This window comes from Culex pipiens, chromosome 2 (assembly GCF_016801865.2).
Source record: "Culex pipiens pallens isolate TS chromosome 2, TS_CPP_V2, whole genome shotgun sequence".
Taxonomy (NCBI): domain Eukaryota; kingdom Metazoa; phylum Arthropoda; class Insecta; order Diptera; family Culicidae; genus Culex; species Culex pipiens.
The window spans coordinates 79,621,138-79,644,935 of record NC_068938.1 but is presented as its reverse complement, the minus strand read 5'-3'; the positions used below and the strand labels follow the sequence as shown (position 1 = coordinate 79,644,935).

At 41.8% G+C, this 23,798-nt stretch overlaps 1 protein-coding gene across 2 annotated transcripts in view; it reads right to left on the bottom strand.

Annotated features, from left to right (window-relative positions):
* Positions 1–6,189: 6,189 nt before the first annotated feature.
* Positions 6,190–23,798, bottom strand: part of LOC120429160 (S phase cyclin A-associated protein in the endoplasmic reticulum) — a 149,950-nt gene continuing 132,341 nt past the window's right edge. Inside the window, exons 13-14 of one of the 2 annotated variants that reach the window (XM_052708927.1) lie at positions 10,399–10,551; positions 6,190–6,889 (exon numbers count right to left, since the gene is read on the bottom strand). In XM_052708927.1, the coding sequence (XP_052564887.1) occupies positions 6,803–6,889; positions 10,399–10,551 (240 nt within the window). In that variant the 3' untranslated portion in view covers positions 6,190–6,802. The remainder of the gene's footprint in view (positions 6,890–10,398; positions 10,552–23,798) is intronic. The other variant, XM_052708926.1, reaches the window with a different exon arrangement.

Below are 23,798 nucleotides of genomic sequence, written 5' to 3'. Positions count from 1 at the left end.
AGGATTTTTTCCGTGTAATTTATTAAAGTCCTAATTTAAGGTAAACAACTTATGATGCAAAATGGCTTTTTGACATAGGGAATGGTAAGCATAAGCATAGCATAGGTGCCCACCCGCAGTTGCTACTCCATTATTGACCAGACCCTCCAGAAGTTACATCCACGAGCCGTGGAAGATGAGTGGGAGCTATCTTTTCTAGCTTCGCAACTTCTCAAATGCCCCTATTATGCTGATCAATACCGGCACCGGCCACGACCAGTGGTAGGGTCACGGGGAAGTGGATGGGAATGTTAGTCCGATACTTGAGTGAACATAGGGTATGGTATCGACAAAGTTTCATATAACCATTTCGGGCCTGATGGGTCATATATGACCCAAAAATCAAAATTTTCTAAAGTGGCCTATAATTTTTGTGTGGTTCTCAGGATCATTTTCCTATCATCAACAAATTTTTTTTTTTCAAATTCTGGCTTGAAAGGGATAACGTAAAAAATACAAATAAATTCGGAAGTCCCGTTTATCGGTCTCCCTTATGAATATCTTTACAAACGGTGCACAACCCGGGCAGACGGTAATAACAAAACTTTTGAATAACATATTTTGTTATGGAAGAATACCTCCAACTGTTAATGGGATGATTGGATTAGTTGTTAAAATAGCAAAAAATAATAACAAAGTTTTGTTTGAAGAATAACTAAAAAAGTTATTAGTCTGATATTACAATAACAATCCAATAACAAAAAAATCATAACGTCGAATAAAAAATCATGTCATAAAATGTTATTGGCCTAGTATTTTCAAATATCAAAAAATGTTATTCCCAGGTTATTTCCGTCTGCTCGGGTATGTCCATGCATCAGTCTTCCACTATTGGATCTGTGATATGGTTAATGAAACGCTGTAGGCCTGGATGTACAACGATATTGACAAGAACGACCTTGAGGCATAATCTAATCACAATTTCTTCATTAGTGAAGACATTAAAAAACGATCTTTAATTTTAGTTGAAATTGTGTAAATGTAAAATAAATGGCCCCAGCACACTAAATAATGAGTCCGGTGAAAGGCACTGAACTGACCACATGCATGAACTTCCACCAGATGACTTCTTGTGACAAAACAAGAATTGTAGGAATTTGCATAATGCTGAAAAATTACAACCCTTAATGGGGAAATAAAACTTCCAGCTTGTTTCTTCGGGCGGGTAATGACTGTCGGCACGCGCCACCGCAACGGAAAAGATCTCATATTTCATCGCCGGCAGCGGATGTTTGAGTGTAATAAAAATTAAAGGATAGAACAACGCAGGAAGAGAGAGAGCGAAAAAAAAGTGGATCAACAAGTTGCAACTTCGTTAATCCATCGTGTTCAACATTGAGTTTAATGAGCGTGTGGTAGCATAAAAATGAGAAAAAATTGCAAATTTTACAAAAATAACATTTTGATAACCTTCTCTGTAAGATTAAGTCAAGCAAAATTTGCACATATTGTTCACGCAAGACTTACCGCCAGAAATCCTTCCGGATCGAATTTCGGCATGCCTTCAAACATCCCTCCCACGAGAGCCCCTCTCTGATGCGTGTAGGTGCTAATCCACACCGAAAGCGGAACACCGCCCGGGGTCTGCACCGCCAAGTGTAAACAACTAATATCGATAAGGATTTCCTCCCGGCAGCAGCGCCGACATGCCTTGTTCCGGGTAAATCTCGATAATAAAATTCATCTAATCACCCTCCTCGTCGGAGAAAAGTGCGCGCAGCTGGATGGAATAAATCTCAACCCTCGCTGGCGAAAAAAAAAAAACACAAAATCCGAGGGGTTCCCGAATGCCAATTCCAAGAGGGTGCGAAACATATCGCAACATAAGAATTGCACTTTTCTCCGCCAGAAAAACACTTAATTCGATAATGAGAGTGATTAGATTATAATCTTGTTCTTTTCGCTGGCGGATTACAGTTTGCCGCTCTGACGTGACTCTTTGTCCAAATGCGTGACGCAAAGGGGCATCAGCTACTTTATTGAATTAAATTTCCAAACTGTAAATGTACTGAAACATTTTAGGTTTCAATTTTAAAACTCATATGTCACTCTTGCGAAAAATATAATCATTATTCTAATTGTCCACCAGGATTAACACTTTGCACTGACCACTGTCCAGACTTCAAACAGTTTCACACTTCATAATCCCTTCCGACACGTGACTAAAGACTTGAAAATTTGAAATAATCAACAACACTTAAGATTAAAGGGACTTTCGGACAAGTGAGACTATCTCAACATCAAATTTCTTGTTACAAAAATTAGCCTTTATTATAACTAGAACTAGAATAGATAATATCGGGTACTTTTTACAAAACTAATCACATGACCTAATAGAGAGAGTGAAATTGAGAGTTTTATTGACTCGATTACCTTGTTATCATTGTCAGTTTATTTATTAACTTTTTCGGCGAGTAAAAAAGTACTACTGTTTAATACAAAACGGTAAGTATCGTCGGAAACAAGGGTTAACAAAACAAAAAAGTTTGCTTAATAATAATTTAAGTAGACAAAAAAATGACTAATGCGCGTGGCGAATGCAAAGCATTACCGAAATTAATACTAAACATAAACTGGTCTGTTTGTGTCAATATAAGCAGCACTGGGCACTAGACTCGTGATATAAGCGTTCACCTATCAAATAATGACTGCAGCAGCAATGTGGTGCAAATATTAGTAGTTTCTATAAGCTAATAGTGTGTTCCTGGTTGAAATAAATAGCTGTCCTTGTTTTAGGATTAAATTGTAATATTGAGTCGATGTTGACTTGAACGTGTTCGCACCATTTTAGATTATTTATTTAATTGAATTTATTCTAATTGTCATTTTCGTGATGAAAGTTCCGGACAAAGGCTAAATGATGTTCATAGCTGTTTCATTGGGTTATGAAAATGGAAATGATTTTGTTATGATCATGTGTCATATATGTGACGGAAATGATTAATAAAGCTTACGACTTGACTTTCGAAGAGATATGATTTCCCTTCATGCAATTACAATCGAACTTCCAAACATGTATATTTGGAAAATGGTTCCAACCCTGTTTAAGTCCATCAGCCAAAATTCATTGTCTGCATCTAAATTTCTCTTTGCTTTTAAATTTCTGGGCTTGTTTTAATGATTTGTTCAAAGTACCGACAACAGGAGTGACGTTGGGTCTGGGGTTGAGATCGGATCATACATTTTTTTTTTTTGCATTTTTGTATGACCAAATTTTACCCCTCAGAGTGTTTTCTAATAATTTTAATGGTCATTTCTAAGTCTTTTTTAAAACCTGGAATTCCAACTCTTACGCAATTCAAAAAATCGGAAAAATAATGGTTTTTCTAAACATAAATCTTCAATTTGTTGTCAACTGATTGAAATATATTTTTCCAACTTGATTGTAAAATTGTGTGTGGACCGTTTTCAACATTTGACAAATACTCTCAGTCCAAAAAAACTTAAATCCAAATTTCTTGTATTCACATGTATTCAAGAACTTTTTTCGCAGGAAAGAATGTGAAAATTTAGAAATGTTGTTTGGAAATCCAAACTATTTTGCTGATTGTGAATTAGGAACCTGTCCAAGAATCTGTCAATCAGGGCACTCAGTAATTATTCATGCCCCAAATACAATTGCTCGTCTTTCCATATTGGTACAAAAACGCTCAGCCGAACACGTTTTTGTGTTTACACACTCGCGTTTGACATTCTCCTTTTCTCTCTCATTCCCGCTATCACGATCATCCAACCGGATCGCCGGTAATCACAAAAGCCGCCATAAAATCAATTGCGTAAGCGCAGTTTTAACGGATCGTCATGCGTGGTCGGTTCCTTATCGCCGTCTCGCGTTCTTTCATTGCAGTTTTCTCGGAGAGACTCCGCGATGAGAGCGCGCAGTTGAAGAAAAGGGGACGAGTCATGGAGAGGGAATGCCATCGCTGGGAATCACGAGACACAAGAAGAAATCTCACAAGCTATAGTGACGGTCGCTATACTCTCTGATGTTTTGATGCAGAGATCGTCAAATGATTGCTTGTTCTGTCACTCATTTGCAACACTGCAGAAAGAGAATAAGAGAAAAATTAGGTTTATTGGACCTTTTCCAAAAAAAAAAAAAAAAAAAACTCCAGAATTGTTTCTTTTGCCCCATACGGTCGTCTTTTTTGAAAAACATGTTTTCTTGAATCTGATCATGTTCAATAGATTGAAAACCCAAAAAAAAATCCCAAAGAATTTTGAATTCACATCCAAATATTTCAATAAAAAAAAATCGCGGGAAAGAATGTATAAAATCAGCAGTTTCATGTTAAAACCCAAATTATTTTACAAATAACTGCTGATCATTATTTGAGGATCTGCCAATAATTAAAAAAAAAATAATTATGTTATTTCTGGCAACGCTTGAACTTTGGTTCTAAAGAACTGCTTATGTTTGAATCAAACAAACCTTCGCCGAAATTAATGGAAATAACCATTTAAAAAATTTAGTAAATGGAATGTGTTTTAAAGAATGCAAAAACTATCGAAAAAAATATTTCAAAAAGAGATTTATTCACTGCTCATTTTTTCAAAAAAAAAAACTGCTTGTGTTCAACAACATTTAAAAACTCAAACAACAATTTATTAACAAATAACAAATTTCATTTCAAAATATCTGACCATGTTGAAATAACTGGCCACTTATAATAAAATAATTTTACTAAGCAAATTAAAAAAAAATGGCCTTGTTTAGTGTAAAAACTTACGAAATTATTATTATTTTTTTAAACAACTGATTTATTCATCACAGTTAGTTTTCTGTCATTATTTCCATTCGACAACGTCCCATTCTGCAAAACGATCGTACACCGAGTTGGATGAATACGAGTGCTGAAAAAAAGTTTTGCAACAAGTTCCATACAACATTTTTTGAAATTCTGAAAAAACATCGTTTGAATGGAATTATAGCTCAAATGTCCATGTAGTTTGTCAATGAACTATCTAACTGAAAAAAATTGTTGAAAAGTATTACCTTTTTAAACAAGTACTGAAAATTTCAACTTTTCAGCACCCATTTCAGTGCTGAGCGCAGAACTTTTAATTACTGGTATTGAAAGGTATTTATTTTCCATTCTATTATTTTTGGTAGGGAAACGTAGGCAGTTTCGTCGCTCACAAATGACAGGAAAAATAAGAAGATTCAGGACGGAATTGCAATAATATAGATTTCGATTGATGATACTTTTGACGTGGAATTATCCATTTAACCCAATAAAAATTAATAAACAAAAGAAAATTGGAAAAATTACATCGGACAAATGTTCGTGAATCGGCAGTATCTTGTATTAACACCCAAACCTCCAAGCTCGAGAAAAAGGGGGAATTTCCATACAAATTCCCCCTTTTTATCGAGCTTGGGAGTTTAGGTGTTAAAGCCACTTGAAGCTCAAGAAAGAATTCGGCTAGACATTTGTAGAAATGACCAAAATCTAGACAACTATGCTTCTGTCCGGATACAAAGTAGAGTTTTTGAGAATGATTTGTGAAATATACAAAACTTCATCATCCCGGTACGAGAATCGAACTCACGACCTATGGATTGGAAACCCAGCACGCCGCTAGTCTAAACCCATCCCATACCGGTCAGTATTCCCAGATAGCATATTTACCCTTTTAAGGGATCTGACTTTCCCGAGCCAGACAGGAATCAAACCCATCAACTTCCGCTTACAAGGCGAAACCCGTAACCTCACGGCTACGGAAGCTTGGCAATTATTAACACCTAAACCTCCAAGCACGAGAAAAAGGGGGAAATCAATTTGCAAGATAAGTGTGATCAACAATAAAAAAAATCTCACTTACAATATTACTCAAAAGCTCATTTTTATTTTTTCAGGCCACTTTTGTAAGTAAATACTGAAAAATCGATATTTTGTCATGTATTAGTGATATTTATTCGATTTTGTGAAGAGAAATCATAAAAATCGATAAAAACATCTTTAAAAAAGCGTACCTCGGAAAAGGTTTTCATATATTTCACCAACTTTCAACTAATAATTTGGAAAAGTTTGATAAAGCTTGTCTCCAATTCCAATTATTTAAAAATTAACCCAATCTGCCCCTTAGAAATTGACAATGGGCGAAATTAGGCTAAAAAATGATGTCCTAACACAAAAAAAAAAATTAACGAATCCGATTACTTAAGTTGACACCGGTGCCAAACAAACCCAAACTACTAAAGATGCAGACTTTGTCAGTTTAAAAAGCGTGCAAAAATATCGCTTCACGGCACTCTGAGCAGCATAGCTTAACTTTTAAACTGCATTTATGCATCAGCAAGTGCAAATTTCACAGCTCGTGCCCACGGCAAATATCATCAGCAAGTGACACACTGCTGCAGTGCAACAAAAGCAAAAGTTGAGAGAGAGAAAAAAAAGAACCAAACGCCATTAACATTGAAACAAAACAAACTTCTGCGCAGACAATTAAGCGTCGGACCTGAGGCGCGTCGTCGTCGTTACTTAGCTTAAGCTCAACTCATTAGCTGGTAATAAATTTTGTGCAACGCCAAAATCGATACCATCTCTTTTTAAAGTTGGCGAATTCTGCCCGCTGCTGCTGCTGCTGCTAAACGACGACATTATTGCTAACTTTAATCACTGCGCTTTTATGTCGCATTTTTATTGATTCCGCTCCATTCGTTTATTTATTGCTTTTGAGCGGGGCTCTGTGGTCCGGGCGGGACTGACCTGACCTAAGATCGCGATTGCTGGCGCGGGGGAGTTGTCCGGCGATGGTGTTACTCCGCCTTGGTCGTCGTGCTCGTCAGCAGTGACAAGATCCTGTTCTTTTTCGCCAGATCCGACTTGCTGTACTCTTCGAGGGACTGCCGGGGGAAAAAAAGAAGAAGTAAAGACAAACGTTAAGATCTTCATTAGTGATTATCTGATGCTGGTGACTTTTAAGGCAGTGTTGACTGAAGAGTTTTTCAAGCGATGGCAACAGATCATTCGTCGAAATTCGTCATTTCTGTTCAGAAAAATCAAGTGCTTATATTTTAGTTACACTCTAATGCACAGATTGCTTATTAACACTTAGCCTCATTGCAAATAATTGAGAATATTGCAATTTTTTAAAAGTGAGGTATAACTTTTTTTTATTTCTAATACATATATTAACAAGAAATCTTAATTTTTTACAAAATCTGATCGTAGAAAATTGTCAAAAATATTTAAAAAAAATGATCTAAAATATTAAGCCGACATTCCTAAACCTTAAATTGGGGCGACAATTACAGTGGTCCAGATCGCAAAATAGATGGAAAATTGGTTTTCCGAAAAAAGTTTTGGAGCTTTGATGTCTTGAGAAGAGTTGTTGCAAATGAAAAGGGGCAACTTTTGGTTTGGTTGAAAATTAGGGTGGTTCAAGATTAGGATGATTTGAAAATCCAACTTTTCAGGAATATTTTTGGGAGTATTTTTTTCTGAGCAAGCTTTAAAAAATCAGTCTTTTGGACGTGGCAATTCAGGGTTAAGTTTTAAAGAAAAGTGATATTAGGGGCACTTTTAGAGCTCTGAAAAACGAATATTTATGTTTTGACATGTGAATTTGGACTTCAGGGTCGAAAATTACAGCCATTTCCAGGTAAAAAAGATGCAAATTTAAAACCTAAATATCTTGATAAGGCGCAAGCTAAGTTTTAAGCGCTAGGTTGCATTTGAAAAAGGCACTACAAACGAGAAAATTATATGCGACCACCCTAACGAAACTCGATAACTGTAAAAATATATGTTTTTCCATGTAATTTTGCCCGCTGAATCTGAATCAGCCCTCAGAATTGAGCTAAAGTGTCGAAAAATCGATTTTTGGTCATGTTTTGGGTTTAAATGGTACTTTTTCATGGAAAATTTCATCCCAAAAATATTCCTGAAAAGTTAGGTTTTCAAAAACACTCTAATCGTGAACCACCCTAATTTTCAACCAAACCAAAAGTTGCCCCTTATCATTTACAATAACTCTCCTGAAGACACCAAAGCTCCAAAACATCACTATTGCTCGGAAATTCCATTTTCCACTTAATTTTGTGATCTGGACCACTGTGCATTGGTATTTCATTTAAAAAAACATAAAAAGTACAATTTATACTCAAAATATGACCAAAAATCGGGTTTTCCACACTTTAGCTCAATTCTGAGGGCAGATTCAAATTCAGCGGGCAAAATTACAATTTTGAATTTCGTTGGGGTGGTCCCTTATGGTTTTCCCTTGAAAATTAGACTTTTTCAAATGAAGACACCCCTGAGATTTTTTCAGCGTTTGTAGTGCTAGATCTCCTCTTTCAAATGCAAACTAGCGCTTAAAAATTGGCTTGCGTCTTTTCGAGATATTTGAGTTTCAAATTTGCATATTTTTTACCTTAAATTGGCTTTAAATTTTGACCCTTAAGTCCAAATTGACTTGTCAAAAAATGAAAATGTTTTTCTAGAGTTATAAAAGTGCCCCGGATATCAATTTTCTCTTAAACTTAACCCTGAATTGCCACGTTCAAAAAATTGATTTTCAAAAGGTTTGCTCATATGCTTTCTATAAATTTGGTCGTAGAAGGCGTAGATTACGAGGTAAAATGTTGGTGTCTTCGACAAAGTTGCTTGGATTAGCAAGGCCAACAACTTTTTAGAAGGCAAAAAAAATCTCAAAAATAGTCCTGAAAAGTTAGATTTTCATAAACACCTTAATCATTAACCACCCTAATTTTCAACCAAACCAAAAGTTGCCCCTTATCATTTACAACAACTCTTCTGAAGACACCAAAGCTCCAAAACTTCACCCTTTCGGAAAATCCATTTTCCACCTAATTTTGTGATCTGGAAAAAAACAAACAATCAATATTACGCCCTTTTATAATGTTAGTCTTGATTTGAATATTTTGAAAATATTGTTTTCGAAAAGATCAGAAAATTTCACAAATGTTTCATATTTTAACATTGAAAATCGGACCATTAGTTGCTGAGATATCGACATTGAAAAATGGTGGGCTGTTTGGGTGAGACTTAAAAAACATCAATTTTCCTGTTTTTAAACCTTTGCATTGCAATATCTCAGCAACTAATGGTCGTATCAACAAATTCCGAAGAAGCAAAATATAGAGAATTTTCTCAGCTTTTCAAAAATATTTTTTTCAAAAGTGGGCAAACATGTGCACTTATTTAAAAAAATGAAAAACTGCTACTATTTTCAAAAAAGTCACTTAAATATGGATTTGACTTGAAAACGGTGCACTTTATCAAAATTTCAGTAAAGTACTTTTTGATTGCAAATTTGATTTTACATCGAAAAATGAAGTTGAAAAATTTTGGCGACCAAGATTTCGATTTTTTGAAAAAAAACTGTATTGATTAAAAGATTCATAACTCGGTCAATGATTTTTTGCACAACCTGGAAATTTCTGAAAAGTTGGCACTTTATGTCCTCTAAAACATATTAAAAAAATATAGTGTTTTTTTGTAAATCAAGTTTTAGTGATAAAAAGTTAAATACAAAAATCACCAAATTTTTTTTACCGTGTATTATTTTTTCCAGTGTAGTCCGTATCCACACCTGCAACTTTGCCGAAGACACCAAATCGATCAAAAAATGTCTTCGAATGATACAGATTTTTGAATTTTCATACATCATTTTTGTATGGACAGCTGCCAAATTTGTATGGAAAATTATATGGACAAACTAATGATGCAAAATGGCTACTTTGGGCATTCCGAAGGCACCAAAAAAGTTTCAGTCGGATTAAAAATACAAAAAAAAATCGAATGACCGAAATCCTACAGAACTGCTCAGGTTTTCAGTTGATTTCTATTTTCATGAAAATTTTGAAGTTTTTTGAAAAAATATTTTTTTGTTCCCCAATTTTTTGGGACGACTTTGAAGAGGGGCGACATGAACTTTGAAAAATATTTGCAACGGCCTAAATGCAAAATTAATAACTAAGAATGAATCAAGAACAACAAAAAACAAGAAAAGTAAAGTTTTTCGTAGAATAAAAGTTGCTTAAAATTACCTCCTGAAAAAGGAAAAAAAATTGGCATCAGAGGGTTAACAAATCTAAATTTGGACCATTTTTTGTTCGATCCTGAAATGATTCAATGGTAATGTTCTAAATCAAAATTTATCAACAAATTTCTAGTTAAAATAAATCATGGTGGAAAAAATACTAGAATAGAAGTTTTTGAATTTACTGATCACAAGGTATCATTAAAGTTTAAATGAGATTTGACGCTGCGCCAAAATAAAAAAAAATATTTTCTTTCCAGGAAAAGTTAAAGCACTACAAGGATAAAAAAAATTTGCTGAAGTTATGCTCCTAAAAATATGACAAACAGAAAATCCCACCAAACTTACCGCAATGTCGAAATCTTTCCCGAGCACGGCTTTGGCTTCGGCGTTCTCGTACGTGACGGTGACCAGCGTCGGATAGATGACCATGTCGAACTTCTTCGGCAACTTGGTGAGGCTTTTAATTATCACTGATGATTGGTCCGAGATGAGCAGGTCCTGCAATTAAACCAGTACCTAATTAGTGTTTTGCTGTGAGAACTTCAGACCAACAACAACCAATGATCTGCCAAATATTGACTCGGAGTCGTGTCGCGTCGGCTCAGACGGAATTATAAGCCTGGGCAGGGGCAACCCGATATCTACGGGTTCGAATCTCGTAACGGCCGGGAAGAGCGGACTGTCAATCTGCATGTTCATCGCAGAAAATCGCGCACTTAGTGCAAAGTCATTCTTTGAGAGCCTATCTCCCGGCCCATCCGCCAAAGGTCGAAAGCAAAACAAATGGGCAAAAAATCAACGCGAACCTCTTTTTCTTCTTGTTTTTTTTTTTTTGCTTTCGGGTGTGGGCAGAATTGAAACATCAAATCCAGCCTTGTTTTTCTTTTCTTTTCTAAAAAGGAGCAAGTTTTGAAGGAAAAGAGGTTAAGTAAGAAAGAGCGAGAGGGGGTTGTATGTTTTCCATTGTTGTTCCGCCGTGCTCTATATTTATCTGTCCGAGATAATTGGCAGTTTTCAGGAGAAAAAGTATCAAAATATTTTGTTGTAAATTTTAAATTATTTATCATCTTACAAAATCTTAATGGAAGAAGGAGAAAAAAAGGATGGCCGATGAAGATGCTGGGGATGTTCATGTTCAGTTTTGACAGCTTAATTTCAAACAAAATTTCAAATTATTGCTGATTCTTGGTAGTTCAGAAAACAACATTTATGCAGTTTTTCTTTGATTTTTTCAATGTTTTTGTACGCAACTTTAAAACTTGCTTGAATTAATTCAAAAAGCTGAATTTATTTTCAATTCAATTTCGTTTATTTCTTTTGTTAAAAAACTATTGTTTTGTGAAATACATTCAAAGTATTTGAGGTTTCTTTCTGCTGTGTGCAATAATTTTGTCGTGGCTAAACTAAACATTTTTTTTTAAATTAATTTTTCGTTTTTTTTAATTTCATTTAACGCACTCATTCTTCAAAATATTATGGATGTCATGGTGTAAACTGGTTATGAAACAGAAAATAATATATGTATTTCTATGATATTTTTTTTTCAGTTTTGTAGAAGTATATCTAAACAAATATACCTATCACCTATCTATAGTGCGTCCATCCCGGGAATTCCCGGGACAAAAATCCCGGGATTTTTCCAAAACCGGGAATTCCCGAATCCCGGGATTTTTAATATTTTGTCCCGGGAATTCCCGAAATTGAAAACAAATCAAATTTTGGTCTAGAAATTCAGATTTGGTTGTGGAAATAGATCAACAGTTGAATACTTAGTAATCGATATGAATTTTAAAGCATTAAAATTTGTATTCGGCTGTAGCCGTTGCGATTCGATCGGTTGCAAACGGTGCAGCTTATGCGCCACTCCCGTGAGGGAGACTGCCCGCCATGTTAAATTTGCCCGGTTTGAGACTCTCGAAGAGGTGCTCGGTTGAACTTCTTCCCAGGGAAGAAGCAAGATCGAATCGGCCAGCGTACCAAAGTGACCCACAAGAACGGTACGGAAAGCTCAGCCTCCCGAAAAAGCTCCTCAGAAATCCGCCAGTATAGGACCCCCCGTGCCCGTATGAATCATCATGGGTAGTACCGACACCCGCCACCAGAGAACATCACGAAGCATGGGAAATACGCAGAACTTTTGCATCGGGGAGGAAAGGACTGGGAACGGACCCTAAAGTGACGGAAGCAGCGCTCCGGATCGACCAAAAAAACTAACACGTGAGCTCATTTTAACTGCAGGGACTTTATTAAACTCCAAAATAATCACACAAAATACTTCAGGTAGGAAATCAAAAAGAGGTGCTCATTTTATTGGACTAGTCTAAGGTTTTGTATTTTTCATTCATTGTTTCGTCTTCAACGTCTACCTAACCATCTTCCTACTGTGTGCGTTTGCTCTCCCTACTGTCTGTACTGTTTGTTCTTCTGTTACCCCGTGCTTTTGTGCTCTCTCCTCAACCTCAAATCTTCAGCTCGTCAGCTGGAACAGCTGATCGCTGACGTCACCGGCAGTCAAGCGGACTGCGGCAGACAAAAGGCACTAGAGTGCGATTTCGTGGACGTGTGGGGCGCGTTAATAAAAGCCGACACACTCCCAGCGCATGATCAACACGCGCTTAAACAAAATGGACGCCGTCCATCAAAATGGCGTCCGCTCTACGGCCGCAGCCGGAACGGAAAAACGTTCGTGACGCCTTTTGTGGCCGTCACCCTTCACCCGATGAAAAAGAACGGACTCACCGGACTGCTGCTGTTGCTCCTGTTACTTGTTGATGCTGCTGCTGTTGATCCTCACCGCGTGCTCGCGGACGGCGCGGACAACGATGTCGGTTCGACCTGCGATGGCGCGGTCGACTTCGATGATGTTGCACGGGCCGGAACTTGGCTTTCCGGGCCAGCACGTGGGCGGATGGAACCACCTCCAGACGAGATGTTGACGGCTCGTCTCTTCTGGCGATGTAGCGTGTGCCATGTCAAACTTGTCCCACACTCGATGCGGGGCGGTGGTGGACGCGCGCTCGATCTCCTACTGGTGCTGCTTTGCTGGTAGGGCGAAAGGAAGCGAAGCCAACGAACTTCGCAACGGATTAGCACATGCACGGGGATAATCGCACGGGGTAACGGGTTTTTACCTGATCTCTAGCTAGGCCGCACTAGGGCTCACTTCTTCGCACACACTATCGCACACAATTCTAGCTTCGACGAGATCTAGGGGGGGAGAAGTTAGAATTTAAAGCCTAACCGGAAACACTACCACGCCACTTTCAAACCTCAGGACTGGACAGGGGAACCCGGGATAAAAGTCCGCGCACTCCACACTTCACAAAGGTCTGGGACAAAGTGAACGAGTACTAGGTTCCTCAGAACGGGGAAAGTGGCCCCAGACGTACTTTTGGCACGTCGTTTCCCGGAGATTGCCTCGGGCTTCTTCGGATCTTTAATGATCTGAGTTCCCGTCTCACTCTAGCGGTCGGCAATGGCTCTGACCGTCCCTTTCCGTCTTCCCGAAGGATTCAACATATGAGCGACCTCCGCGAGATTCTCTCTCCAGGTCTTAAACCGGTAACGAAAGTTACCAACGATCGTGAGGGCTAACATCACCTACATTGATTACCGTGGTAACGGAGATCAAATTACATTTAAAGACGAACGGAAAAACCAAAATAAATAAATAAATAAATGCTAACAAGTGCAACTGTTACATCACTCCATGCTTAAATTACGAAAATTCAGTTTATAAAAAACTGAATTTTCGTAAGGGGAAATCTTACGAAAACACAAGGAGGAACCACAAAAACAAACAAATTAATCAACTAATATATGTACATTTCACTAAAAACAAATTGCGAAAGATTCTTTAACAGTTCGGGGTCATATATGATCATCGGTTACAAGTAACCTCCATCTCTATTTCCAAGTCATGATCCATCACAGAAAATGCTTGTTACTGACCATCAACGTCTTCACTCCGGTCTCCAGCGAACGTTCAGAAATCCTCAACAAAATGCTAGTGCAAAAATTTTATAACCTAATTATGGATACTTTCTTTTTCGGTCATCTACATTACAGGCTATCATCTCTAAATTTCTCCCAGAAAAACTACTTGCTTGAACTATCCAGGGCCAGCAGTTCGACTGTGACTAATGGTTGACATTCCTCATTCATTCATCCTAACACTCAAATCCCAATCAATACCCCAAAATAAAATATACTTTCAAATAAATAATATTCCATATTTAATGAAAATACAACCTAAAGTCTCCATACTTTATGTTCCCGAAATAACACTGGCTCATTAAGACTCAGAATCTACCCCAATCATTACGTTGAGCAAATGAAACTTCGTCCTAATTCACCGAAATCATCTGTTCTGCAGAGTTTAGGCCCACCCCAAAGCTTTACTTCAGGCAAATTGTCCTTCACTCTAACAGAACGCAGCCTAATTAAAATATCTGTATTGAATTTCCACCCCAGAATCGACTCTGGTCACCCGAAATTCAACAAGACAACAGAAATTCGCCACAAGGGTTTTCCCAAATAAACACTGAAAAAATTTCACTCTACCTAACTAACTGGAACTGTCAAACCAAAAGCTTCGTCAAAAAGCTTCGCCGAGGACGTCAAACGAAAACGTAAACAAACGTGGCTGTCCGTAATTTTAACTCGCGTGTGGTTTTGTCCGAAAAATGTGCTCTACTTGTGCCAAAATGTAGTGGAAAGTGCCTGAAACTATTGAAAATTGCTTTTTGCTTGCTGCTCATTTACGGGGGGAGTATTCAACTTCTCCAATCTGTCCAAAAAATAAGGTGCTTTGTGTGTTTATTTGCAGAAGCTGCGTCGTGGGACCAAAACAACTCTGGGTGCTGAAGGCTGACGGAAATTTACTAATTATGCTGAAGGCTGGAAAAAATGTATGCTGCTGAACTAAAAACCAAGTGCGGAAGGCCAAAATCTACTACTGGATGGAAAAATATGTTGCGGAAGGCTGAAAACTACGACGGGAATATGTTGCGGAAGGCTGAATGTGCTGTAACGTCATCAACTTCGTTTCTGATTGGAAGCTGCGACGAATTCTAACCTAACTTACTCATCACGACGGAATTTATGCTGCGCGATGCTGAATTATGCTGACTACATCTCTACTCATCTCAAGTTCCCGAAAAATATGCTCCAGACGACGAAACTGAAGACAACTTTACACCATCGATCATGCTACGCAACATTACTTCGTGGGACTCAACATAAACATAATCTACAGAGATCCAAGAAGAAACTAACACTAACGATAAGTACTCACATATAGTTTTTATAAGATTAGGCGCGACTAACATTTAACGAGCTTTATTTATATCAGGTAGGGTATTTGCTCCCATCCTTGATCCTATTCCTATCCTAAATCTAATTTTGTCTCGTTGGACGGTCTGTTTACGATGTCCGAGATCGCTATTGACTAGTTTGAGGGTGTTCGTGGTAGTTCTGCTCTAGTTCTTCGTTTTAGTCGCCAGTAGTGTTAGTTATTGTGGGACGCTCAACTCTTTGATCGAGGAGACTGGAAGGTTAGAGGTTTTGTGTAATCTTGTTGCTTTCGATTGGGTGAAAGGGACATAGCTGGTTGGGTCATAGTTTGCCTAGCATATTTCGTCGACAGTCAGCAGGTTCGAGCATAGATTTTCATGTTGGCTAGGGGAGTTGATCTTTCGGTCTCGTCCGCAGAAGCTCATGAATCATCTGTACTCTCATCTGAAGCTGGACAGGTTTGGCATGTAGTTGTAGTTGTTGATGCCTAAAGAGTGTTTTTGAGCATAGTTTTATGCTTGGTTGCCTCTCTAAGGTTAGAGGGTACATAGCTCGAGAAACCTAAATTTGTAAAATCCTAAATTGCAAATCCTAACTGAACCTGATCGATTCTAACCGCGGTGTTAGTCGACCGAACGCGAGGGAGGTTGGTGAAGCTTTTTAAGGTACTTGCAGTTGAAAACGCCCAGACGTTTACCTTTTTCGTCTTCTAGTTCGTAGCAGTGTTCGCCCACTACCCTTTTGACCAGTGCAGGAACGTATTTAGGCGCAAGTTTGGCACAGTAACCCTTACCCTTGTCGGAAAGTTCGGTGTTCTTCTTCAGAACCTTCTCGTTGACCGTGTACTGCGGACACTTCGCGTTTGACCTGAGGTTGTAGTACTTCGAGTGCCTCTCGAAGGCCTTCTTGAGATTCTCCTTGACGTCGGCATACAGTTTCTCCCTCTCAGCGTTGTTCAGACTCCCACTATCAATCGACGTGTCCCTCATGCAACGGTACTCTCTTCCGTCCGAGACCATGTTACGCCCGAACAGGACAAAGTAGGGCGTGTACTTCGTCGCGTCATGCACCGAGTTCCGGATGGCGTTGGCGATCGTCTGGATGTTGTTCGCCCAATCCTTGTGGTCCTTCTTGATCGTGGCCCGGATGGCGGTTGTTATCACCCGGTTGGCTCTCTCCGAATCGTTGATCTGCGGATGGTAACTCGGCGTTCTCCAGTGGGTTACGTGATATCGACTCAACAGATCTTGGAACAGTTTGGACGTGAATTGTGTCCCATTATCTGTGAGGATTACTTCCGGAACCCCGAACAGCAAAAACAGCATATTCTCAACGAACGGAACGAGCGAATCCGCGGTGGCTTGTCGAAATGGTTGTACTAGTACGAACTTGCTGAAAACGTCTGTTAGTACCAGCAGACAGGTGCTTCTACCTTTCCCCGATGCCGGAAGCGGTCCAACGTAGTCCATCGTCACAAATTGCCACGGGTATTCCGCAATCTTCCGCTGCACTTTCAGTGGAGCTGTGGTGTTGACGTTGGTCGCTTTGCTGGTTTGACAGACGAGACAATCCTGGCAGAAACGTTTCGTTTCGGTGTTCATCAACGGCCAGAAATATCTTTCCCGAAGCGCGGCCAGAGTCTTCTCGAACCCGAGGTGAGCGGTTCCGTGAGTTTTCCGGAGAATCTCTTCTCGTTCCGACTTCGGCGGGTAAACTTTCCAGCAGAATCGACTATCCTCGACCTTTCCCTTGTTCTTGACGAACTTGTAAACGCAGCCGTCGACTACTCGGAAGTCCGTGTAAGCCTGCGGGTCCATCGTGATCTGCTTGACCAGGTCCTGGTACTCCGGATCGACTTGCGCTACGCTGATGGCATCTAACGAGCGAGACAAACAATCTGCGGTGATGTTTTGCTTCCCCTTTCGATACTCCAACTCGATATCGTACGATTGGATCTTAAGAGCCCACCTGAGCAGCTTAGAGTTACCAGACTCGACACCTATCGTGAACAGCCAGAGAAGGCTACGCGCGTCCGTGACGACTTTGAAACGGCTTCCTTCCACGTAGTGCCGGAAGTGCTCGATCGCGAGCAGAACGCCTAGGCATTCCTTCTCCACGCTGGCGTATCGCTTCTGGGTGCTGCTTAACTTCTTACTGAAGTAAGCGATGATTCGCGGCTCGCCATCCAGCTTCTGGATCAGCGCGGCTCCGACAGCATTATCAGATGCGTCTGACTCGATCACAAACGGCTCGGCAAAATTCGGGTTGGCCAGGATCGGTGCCGACACCAGTGCGGCTTTCAATTCTTGGAATCCTTCTTCCGCGGCTTCCGTCCACTGGAACTTGTTCTTCTCCTTCCGTAGCAGGTCCGAAATCGGCGCGACGATCTTGCTGTAATTGGAAATGAACCGTTGGTAAAAGCCCGCCAGGCCGAGCAGACGGCGAATGTCCTTTACGCTCTTCGGGCGGCTGTAGTTCAGGATCGGATCGATCCGCTTGCTGTCGATCGCGACGCCCTGGCCGGTTAACAAATACCCCAAATAGTTCACCTGCTTCTTACAAAACTGAGACTTGTCGAGCGAAATCGTAAGGTTCGCCTTTTTCAAACGTTCCGCCACGATTCCCAGCAGTCGAAGGTGCTCGGACAGGTCCTTGGTCGCCACCACAATATCGTCCAAGTAGACAAATACATGGGGCTCCAGATCGAACCCAATGACCTTATCCATCAGTCTGCACATCGTGAATGGAGCGTTCGTGAGTCCGAATGGACACACCTTGAAGCGGAACAGTCCCTTTGACGTCCGGAACGCCGTGAAGTCGCGACAATCTTCCTTGAGCGGTATCTGGAAGTACGCGTCTTTAAGGTCGATTACGGAGAAGTAGCACGCACTCTGCAACCGATGGAATATCCCTTTCATGTCGCGCATTGGGTAAGAATCCTTCTTCGTCATGGCATTGATCCTCCTCGAGTCCAGACAAACCCTTAGCTTACCATTCGACTTGCGGACGGGAACCAATGGGTTCGCCCACTCACTCGTGCACTCCTCGATGGCATCCATCTGCCTGTAGCGCTCGATCTCCTTGTCCATTTCCGCTTGGATGGAAGGTGAGCAACGGTAGAGTGGCATTCGGCGAGGTTTCGCGTCCTCTCGAAGTACGATCTCGTGCTGCAGAAGCGCTGTTCTTCCCAGACGACCTTCCGTTGTACACGGGAATGTCCTGATGACGTCGGCCAGACTTCCTCTCTCTGCTTCCGTCAGGTCATGCTCGGTCTTGATCGTTTCCGGCGTGGTCACCGACGGTTCTGGCAGGTCGATGCCCGGAATGTCAAGGGAATCGTCCGGTGGTGGTTGCTCGATGACCGGAAGTGCTTCGACCGGATGTATGAAGAAGTGGAACAACTCTTCCGGAACGTCCTGACTTCCTGCGGTGATCTCAGCGATCTCTTCTAATCCCGTTTCACCCTGCATCATCGGCTTAATCCCGAAGGTTGTCCAGAAGTTGATGCCTAGGATGAAGCTTCGTGTGATTTCCGGTACAATTACTACTGCTACGACTTTCGTCACGTTTCGAAATGTAACCGGCATGTTGACGTACCCCACGCATGAGTACTGTGTGTGGTCAGCGGTACAGATCCGAATCGGTGACGGGAGAATCTTCAATCCGTAACGATCAGCTACGTCTCTCGAATTGGTAACGCTTACGCTGGCACCCGAGTCTAACAGGGCCTCGAATTCAGTTTCGAACACACGGATTTTCACGTGTGGACACAGGTTGGTGTGAATTTTGATCTCCAGTAGGTTCTGAAAAGGGTCGAAAAAAGGTGTAGAACTGGGAACATTGTTCTGGCTTGGAATGCTCGAGTTCCCGTTGCGGCACTCCGAGTTTAGTTTCCCGGATTTTGCCCAGACTGAGGGTGTAGATTTCCTGGACCTTGTGTTGTCTGAGCAGCCTGTGCGGGCGCGCTCCTTCTTGGGTGGACGTTGCAGGTCGCAGCAACTGTCCCTGCATTTCCACACACGTAGCAGAACGTCGTCTTTTCTGCTTGACATTGTCTCCAGAAATGTCCGTGCTGTCTGCAGTTCCAACACAACGGAAGTCTAGTTGTTTCCTGTGACAGATTGCCTCTGTACCCCTCAGCGGTACGGTCCCGTCTCCACGACCGGTTCTCCGGTTGCCGCTGGTTCCGTCTATCGATGGCGTTCAGCTCTTCTTCGCTATCCGTTTCCGGTTGATCTGCCTCAAGATTGTTGACACCGTGACGCGGATTAAGAGAAGGATCGTTAGCGTCGATGCGTTGACACAATGCTGCGAGCAAGTCCTTGCTGTCTATGTTGAAGTATAATAACTTGGAACGGTAACGTTGCTGCATGTTCTCATAAATTATGTGGAACATCCTTCTTTCCGACAACGGTTTCGTCAGAAGTTTGTTCAAACGCTCGATGTCCGACAGAAAAGCTGAGAACTTTTCTCCTCTCTGTTGTTTGCGGTCCGTGATCCGTTGACGGATACTCTGATTTTCGTTTGGATTACCGAACCGGAAGCGAATCTTCGTTTCGAAGGTCAGCCAATCCCAATCCTCCTCGTAGTAGGTGAAGAACCAATCTGATGCCTCGCCTCTTAGTAGCAGATGGATGTGACTAAGCATACTACTCTCAGAGATCGAGTTCATCATGGCCAGTCTTTTCACCTTGAAGATGAAGTCTTCCAACGTGGTCGAGCGCGGTTCCCCAGAGAAAAAAATGTTCCATTTCTCAATCCGTCTGTCGTACTGCTCCGTTCGGCGGCGTCTGGTCCTTCCAAATGGTATGAAATTCCCTTGACCGTCATCGCCATCATCTTCAGAGTCGTCATCCTCATCTCCGTGGTCATCGTAGCCACCGTGACTTCCGGAAGCTTCATTTCCAAACGGCGGTCGATGCAAGCGCAAAGTCAGTCCCAATGGCTGCGACTGGTTGTTCTGCGCGTTCTGCGGTTGGAATTGATTACCCTGCGACGGCGTTTGGTTCCCATTGATCGTGTTGCCTTGCCCCGTTGGTTGCGAACGGTTGTTCTGTCCTGGGAGACCAAACTGGTTACCCTGCTCCTGTTGTGGCCACTGGTACAACTGGGGAGTCTGGTTTGAAGTTGGTGGAACTCCGCGATTCTGCTGAGGATTCGACATCGGCCATTGGTACAACTGGGGAGTTTGGTTTGGAGGTGGTGGAATTCCACGATTCTGCTGAGGATTCGACCATTTGCTTGATCTCGGCCACTGGTACGACTGAGAGGTTTGGTTTGATGGATTTGGAGGGAGTTGTAAACCTTGGCTGAACTGCGGGTTCTGTCGATTGTCCGGCAATGGCGACGGTTCCTGGTTCTGCGCCGACGGTTGAAACTGGTTCGTTTTCGACGAAGATTGGTTCAGCGGAGGTTCGGTCTGTCGCGAAGGTACTTCCGAATTGTTTTGTGGATTAGTTGCCTTCTTCCGTAACTCAGCTAAGTTGATATTCTGCAAGCGATCGGTCAGTTCCCTACACGTCTGCCTAAGTTCCTTGTTATCCTTGCGCATTTGTTCCATTTCGGCTTGTAATTGTTCCCTGGATGGAACGATACCAGGACGTTTACTCGCGGGAATTTTGGGAATCGTACCAGTGTAACTTGGGTTGACTCGGACTGGACTAAGGTCGATCCCAAAATCGCCAAAGGTCAAGTTGTGCTGATTCTGGCCACTCCCATTTAAGTCCCCAAGCAAGTCATTCACCGTATTAACAACAAGGTTCGATCGTACGCTGGTATTCTGGCCAGCAGTTTGGTTGGCAGACAGGTTCCCCGACTGGTTCTGTTCCACCGGAAGAGCAGCTGCTCCCTCATCGTGGTGTACTTCTTCGCTAATCGGCTGTAACTGAACCCCAACGTGCTTCATAAGATCACAAATATCTTGTACTAAAACATCCCTCATTTCCTTCGTTTGAGGCGTAATCTGACTGTTTTTAGTACGCAGATAGTAATACTTAAGACGTGAGATTAATTTTGGATCCTTTTTCTCCCGTAGGGCTAGTTCAATCGAAGACACCCGCGAATTAATGAAGTCGTAGTCCTGTTCGATCGTGTAAATTGACAGATATTCGCGTTTCTCTTGACTGTCTTCTTGGTAGTGTTTTTGCAAAATTTCATATTTAGTCTCTGTGTCTAAGTTAAGCGCATCATCGAGACTTCTCACCCTTAATTCATAGTCCAGCTCATCATTGAGCAGATGCTTCGCGTAAGGAAATTTGAAACTCATTTTGTATCAATTTATTATTGTAATAAATCTCCCTAAAAACGAAACTAGACAAACTTGCAATCAACTACTACTATGACACAAGCACTCTGTAATCAGGACAGTTAATAAATACCACATATACTGTAATAAATAATCATAAATAAATAAATATAATAAATAACACCGATATTGACTTCAACAAATAAATATGCCTAAATGACCTCAGTATCCGAAATAATTTCCCAAAATAATCTCTTTTTCGAATCTTTTTGATCAGAACTCCAAAATTAATAGTTCCCAAAACAAATCATCATTTTTCCACATAATTAGTACTCCAAATAAATATTCCTTATAAAACTCATCAGTAAATCATAATTTTTTTTTTTATCATATCGGCACCAAATCATGTGCAACATCAATCATAATAATCTCCAGAACATCATAATCAACTCCATAAATCAGAAAAAATCTCCAAATTCAACGAATTTTACGTTGGGCGCCAAAATGTAGCCGTTGCGATTCGATCGGTTGCAAACGGTGCAGCTTATGCGCCACTCCCGTGAGGGAGACTGCCCGCCATGTTAAATTTGCCCGGTTTGAGACTCTCGAAGAGGTGCTCGGTTGAACTTCTTCCCAGGGAAGAAGCAAGATCGAATCGGCCAGCGTACCAAAGTGACCCACAAGAACGGTACGGAAAGCTCAGCCTCCCGAAAAAGCTCCTCAGAAATCCGCCAGTATAGGACCCCCCGTGCCCGTATGAATCATCATGGGTAGTACCGACACCCGCCACCAGAGAACTTCACGAAGCATGGGAAATACGCAGAACTTTTGCATTGGGGAGGAAAGGACTGGGAACGGACCCTAAAGTGACGGAAGCAGCGCTCCGGATCGACCAAAAAAACTAACACGTGAGCTCATTTTAACTGCAGGGACTTTATTTCACTCCAAAGTAATCACACAAAATACTTCAGGTAGGAAATCAAAAAGATGCTCATTTTATTGGACTAGTCTAAGGTTTTGTATTTCATTCATTGTTTCGTCTTCAACGTCTACCTAACCATCTTCCTACTGTGTGCGTTTGCTCTCCCTACTGTCTGTACTGTTTGTTCTTCTGTTACCCCGTGCTTTTGTGCTCTCCTCTACCTCAAATCTTCAGCTCGTCAGCTGGAACAGCTGATCGCTGACGTCACCGGCAGTCAAGCGGACTGCGGCAGACAAAAGGCACTAGAGTGCGATTTCGTGGACGTGTGGGGCGCGTTAATAAAAGCCGACACACTCCCAGCGCATGATCAACACGCGCTTAAACAAAATGGACGCCGTCCATCAAAATGGCGTCCGCTCTACGGCCGCAGCCGGAACGGAAAAACGTTCGTGACGCCTTTCGTGGCCGTCACCCTTCACCCGATGAAAAAGAACGGACTCACCGGACTGCTGCTGTTGCTCCTGTTACTTGTTGATGCTGCTGCTGTTGATCCTCACCGCGTGCTCGCGGACGGCGCGGACAACGATGTCGGTTCGACCTGCGATGGCGCGGTCGACTTCGATGATGTTGCACGGGCCGGAACTTGGCTTTCCGGGCCAGCACGTGGGCGGATGGAACCACCTCCAGACGAGATGTTGACGGCTCGTCTCTTCTGGCGATGTAGCGTGTGCCATGTCAAACTTGTCCCACACTCGATGCGGGGCGGTGGTGGACGCGCGCTCGATCTCCTACTGGTGCTGCTTTGCTGGTAGGGCGAAAGGAAGCGAAGCCAACGAACTTCGCAACGGATTAGCACATGCACGGGGATAATCGCACGGGGTAACGGGTTTTTACCTGATCTCTAGCTAGGCCGCACTAGGGCTCACTTCTTCGCACACACTATCGCACACAATTCTAGCTTCGACGAGATCTAGGGGGGAGAAGTTAGAATTTAAAGCCTAACCGGAAACACTACCACGCCACTTTCAAACCTCAGGACTGGACAGGGGAACCCGGGATAAAAGTCCGCGCACTCCACACTTCACAAAGGTCTGGGACAAAGTGAACGAGTACTAGGTTCCTCAGAACGGGGAAAGTGGCCCCAGACGTACTTTTGGTACGTCGTTTCCCGGAGATTGCCTCGGGCTTCTTCGGATCTTTAAAGATCTGAGTTCCCGTCTCACTCTAGCGGTCGGCAATGGCTCTGACCGTCCCTTTCCGTCTTCCCGAAGGATTCAACATGTG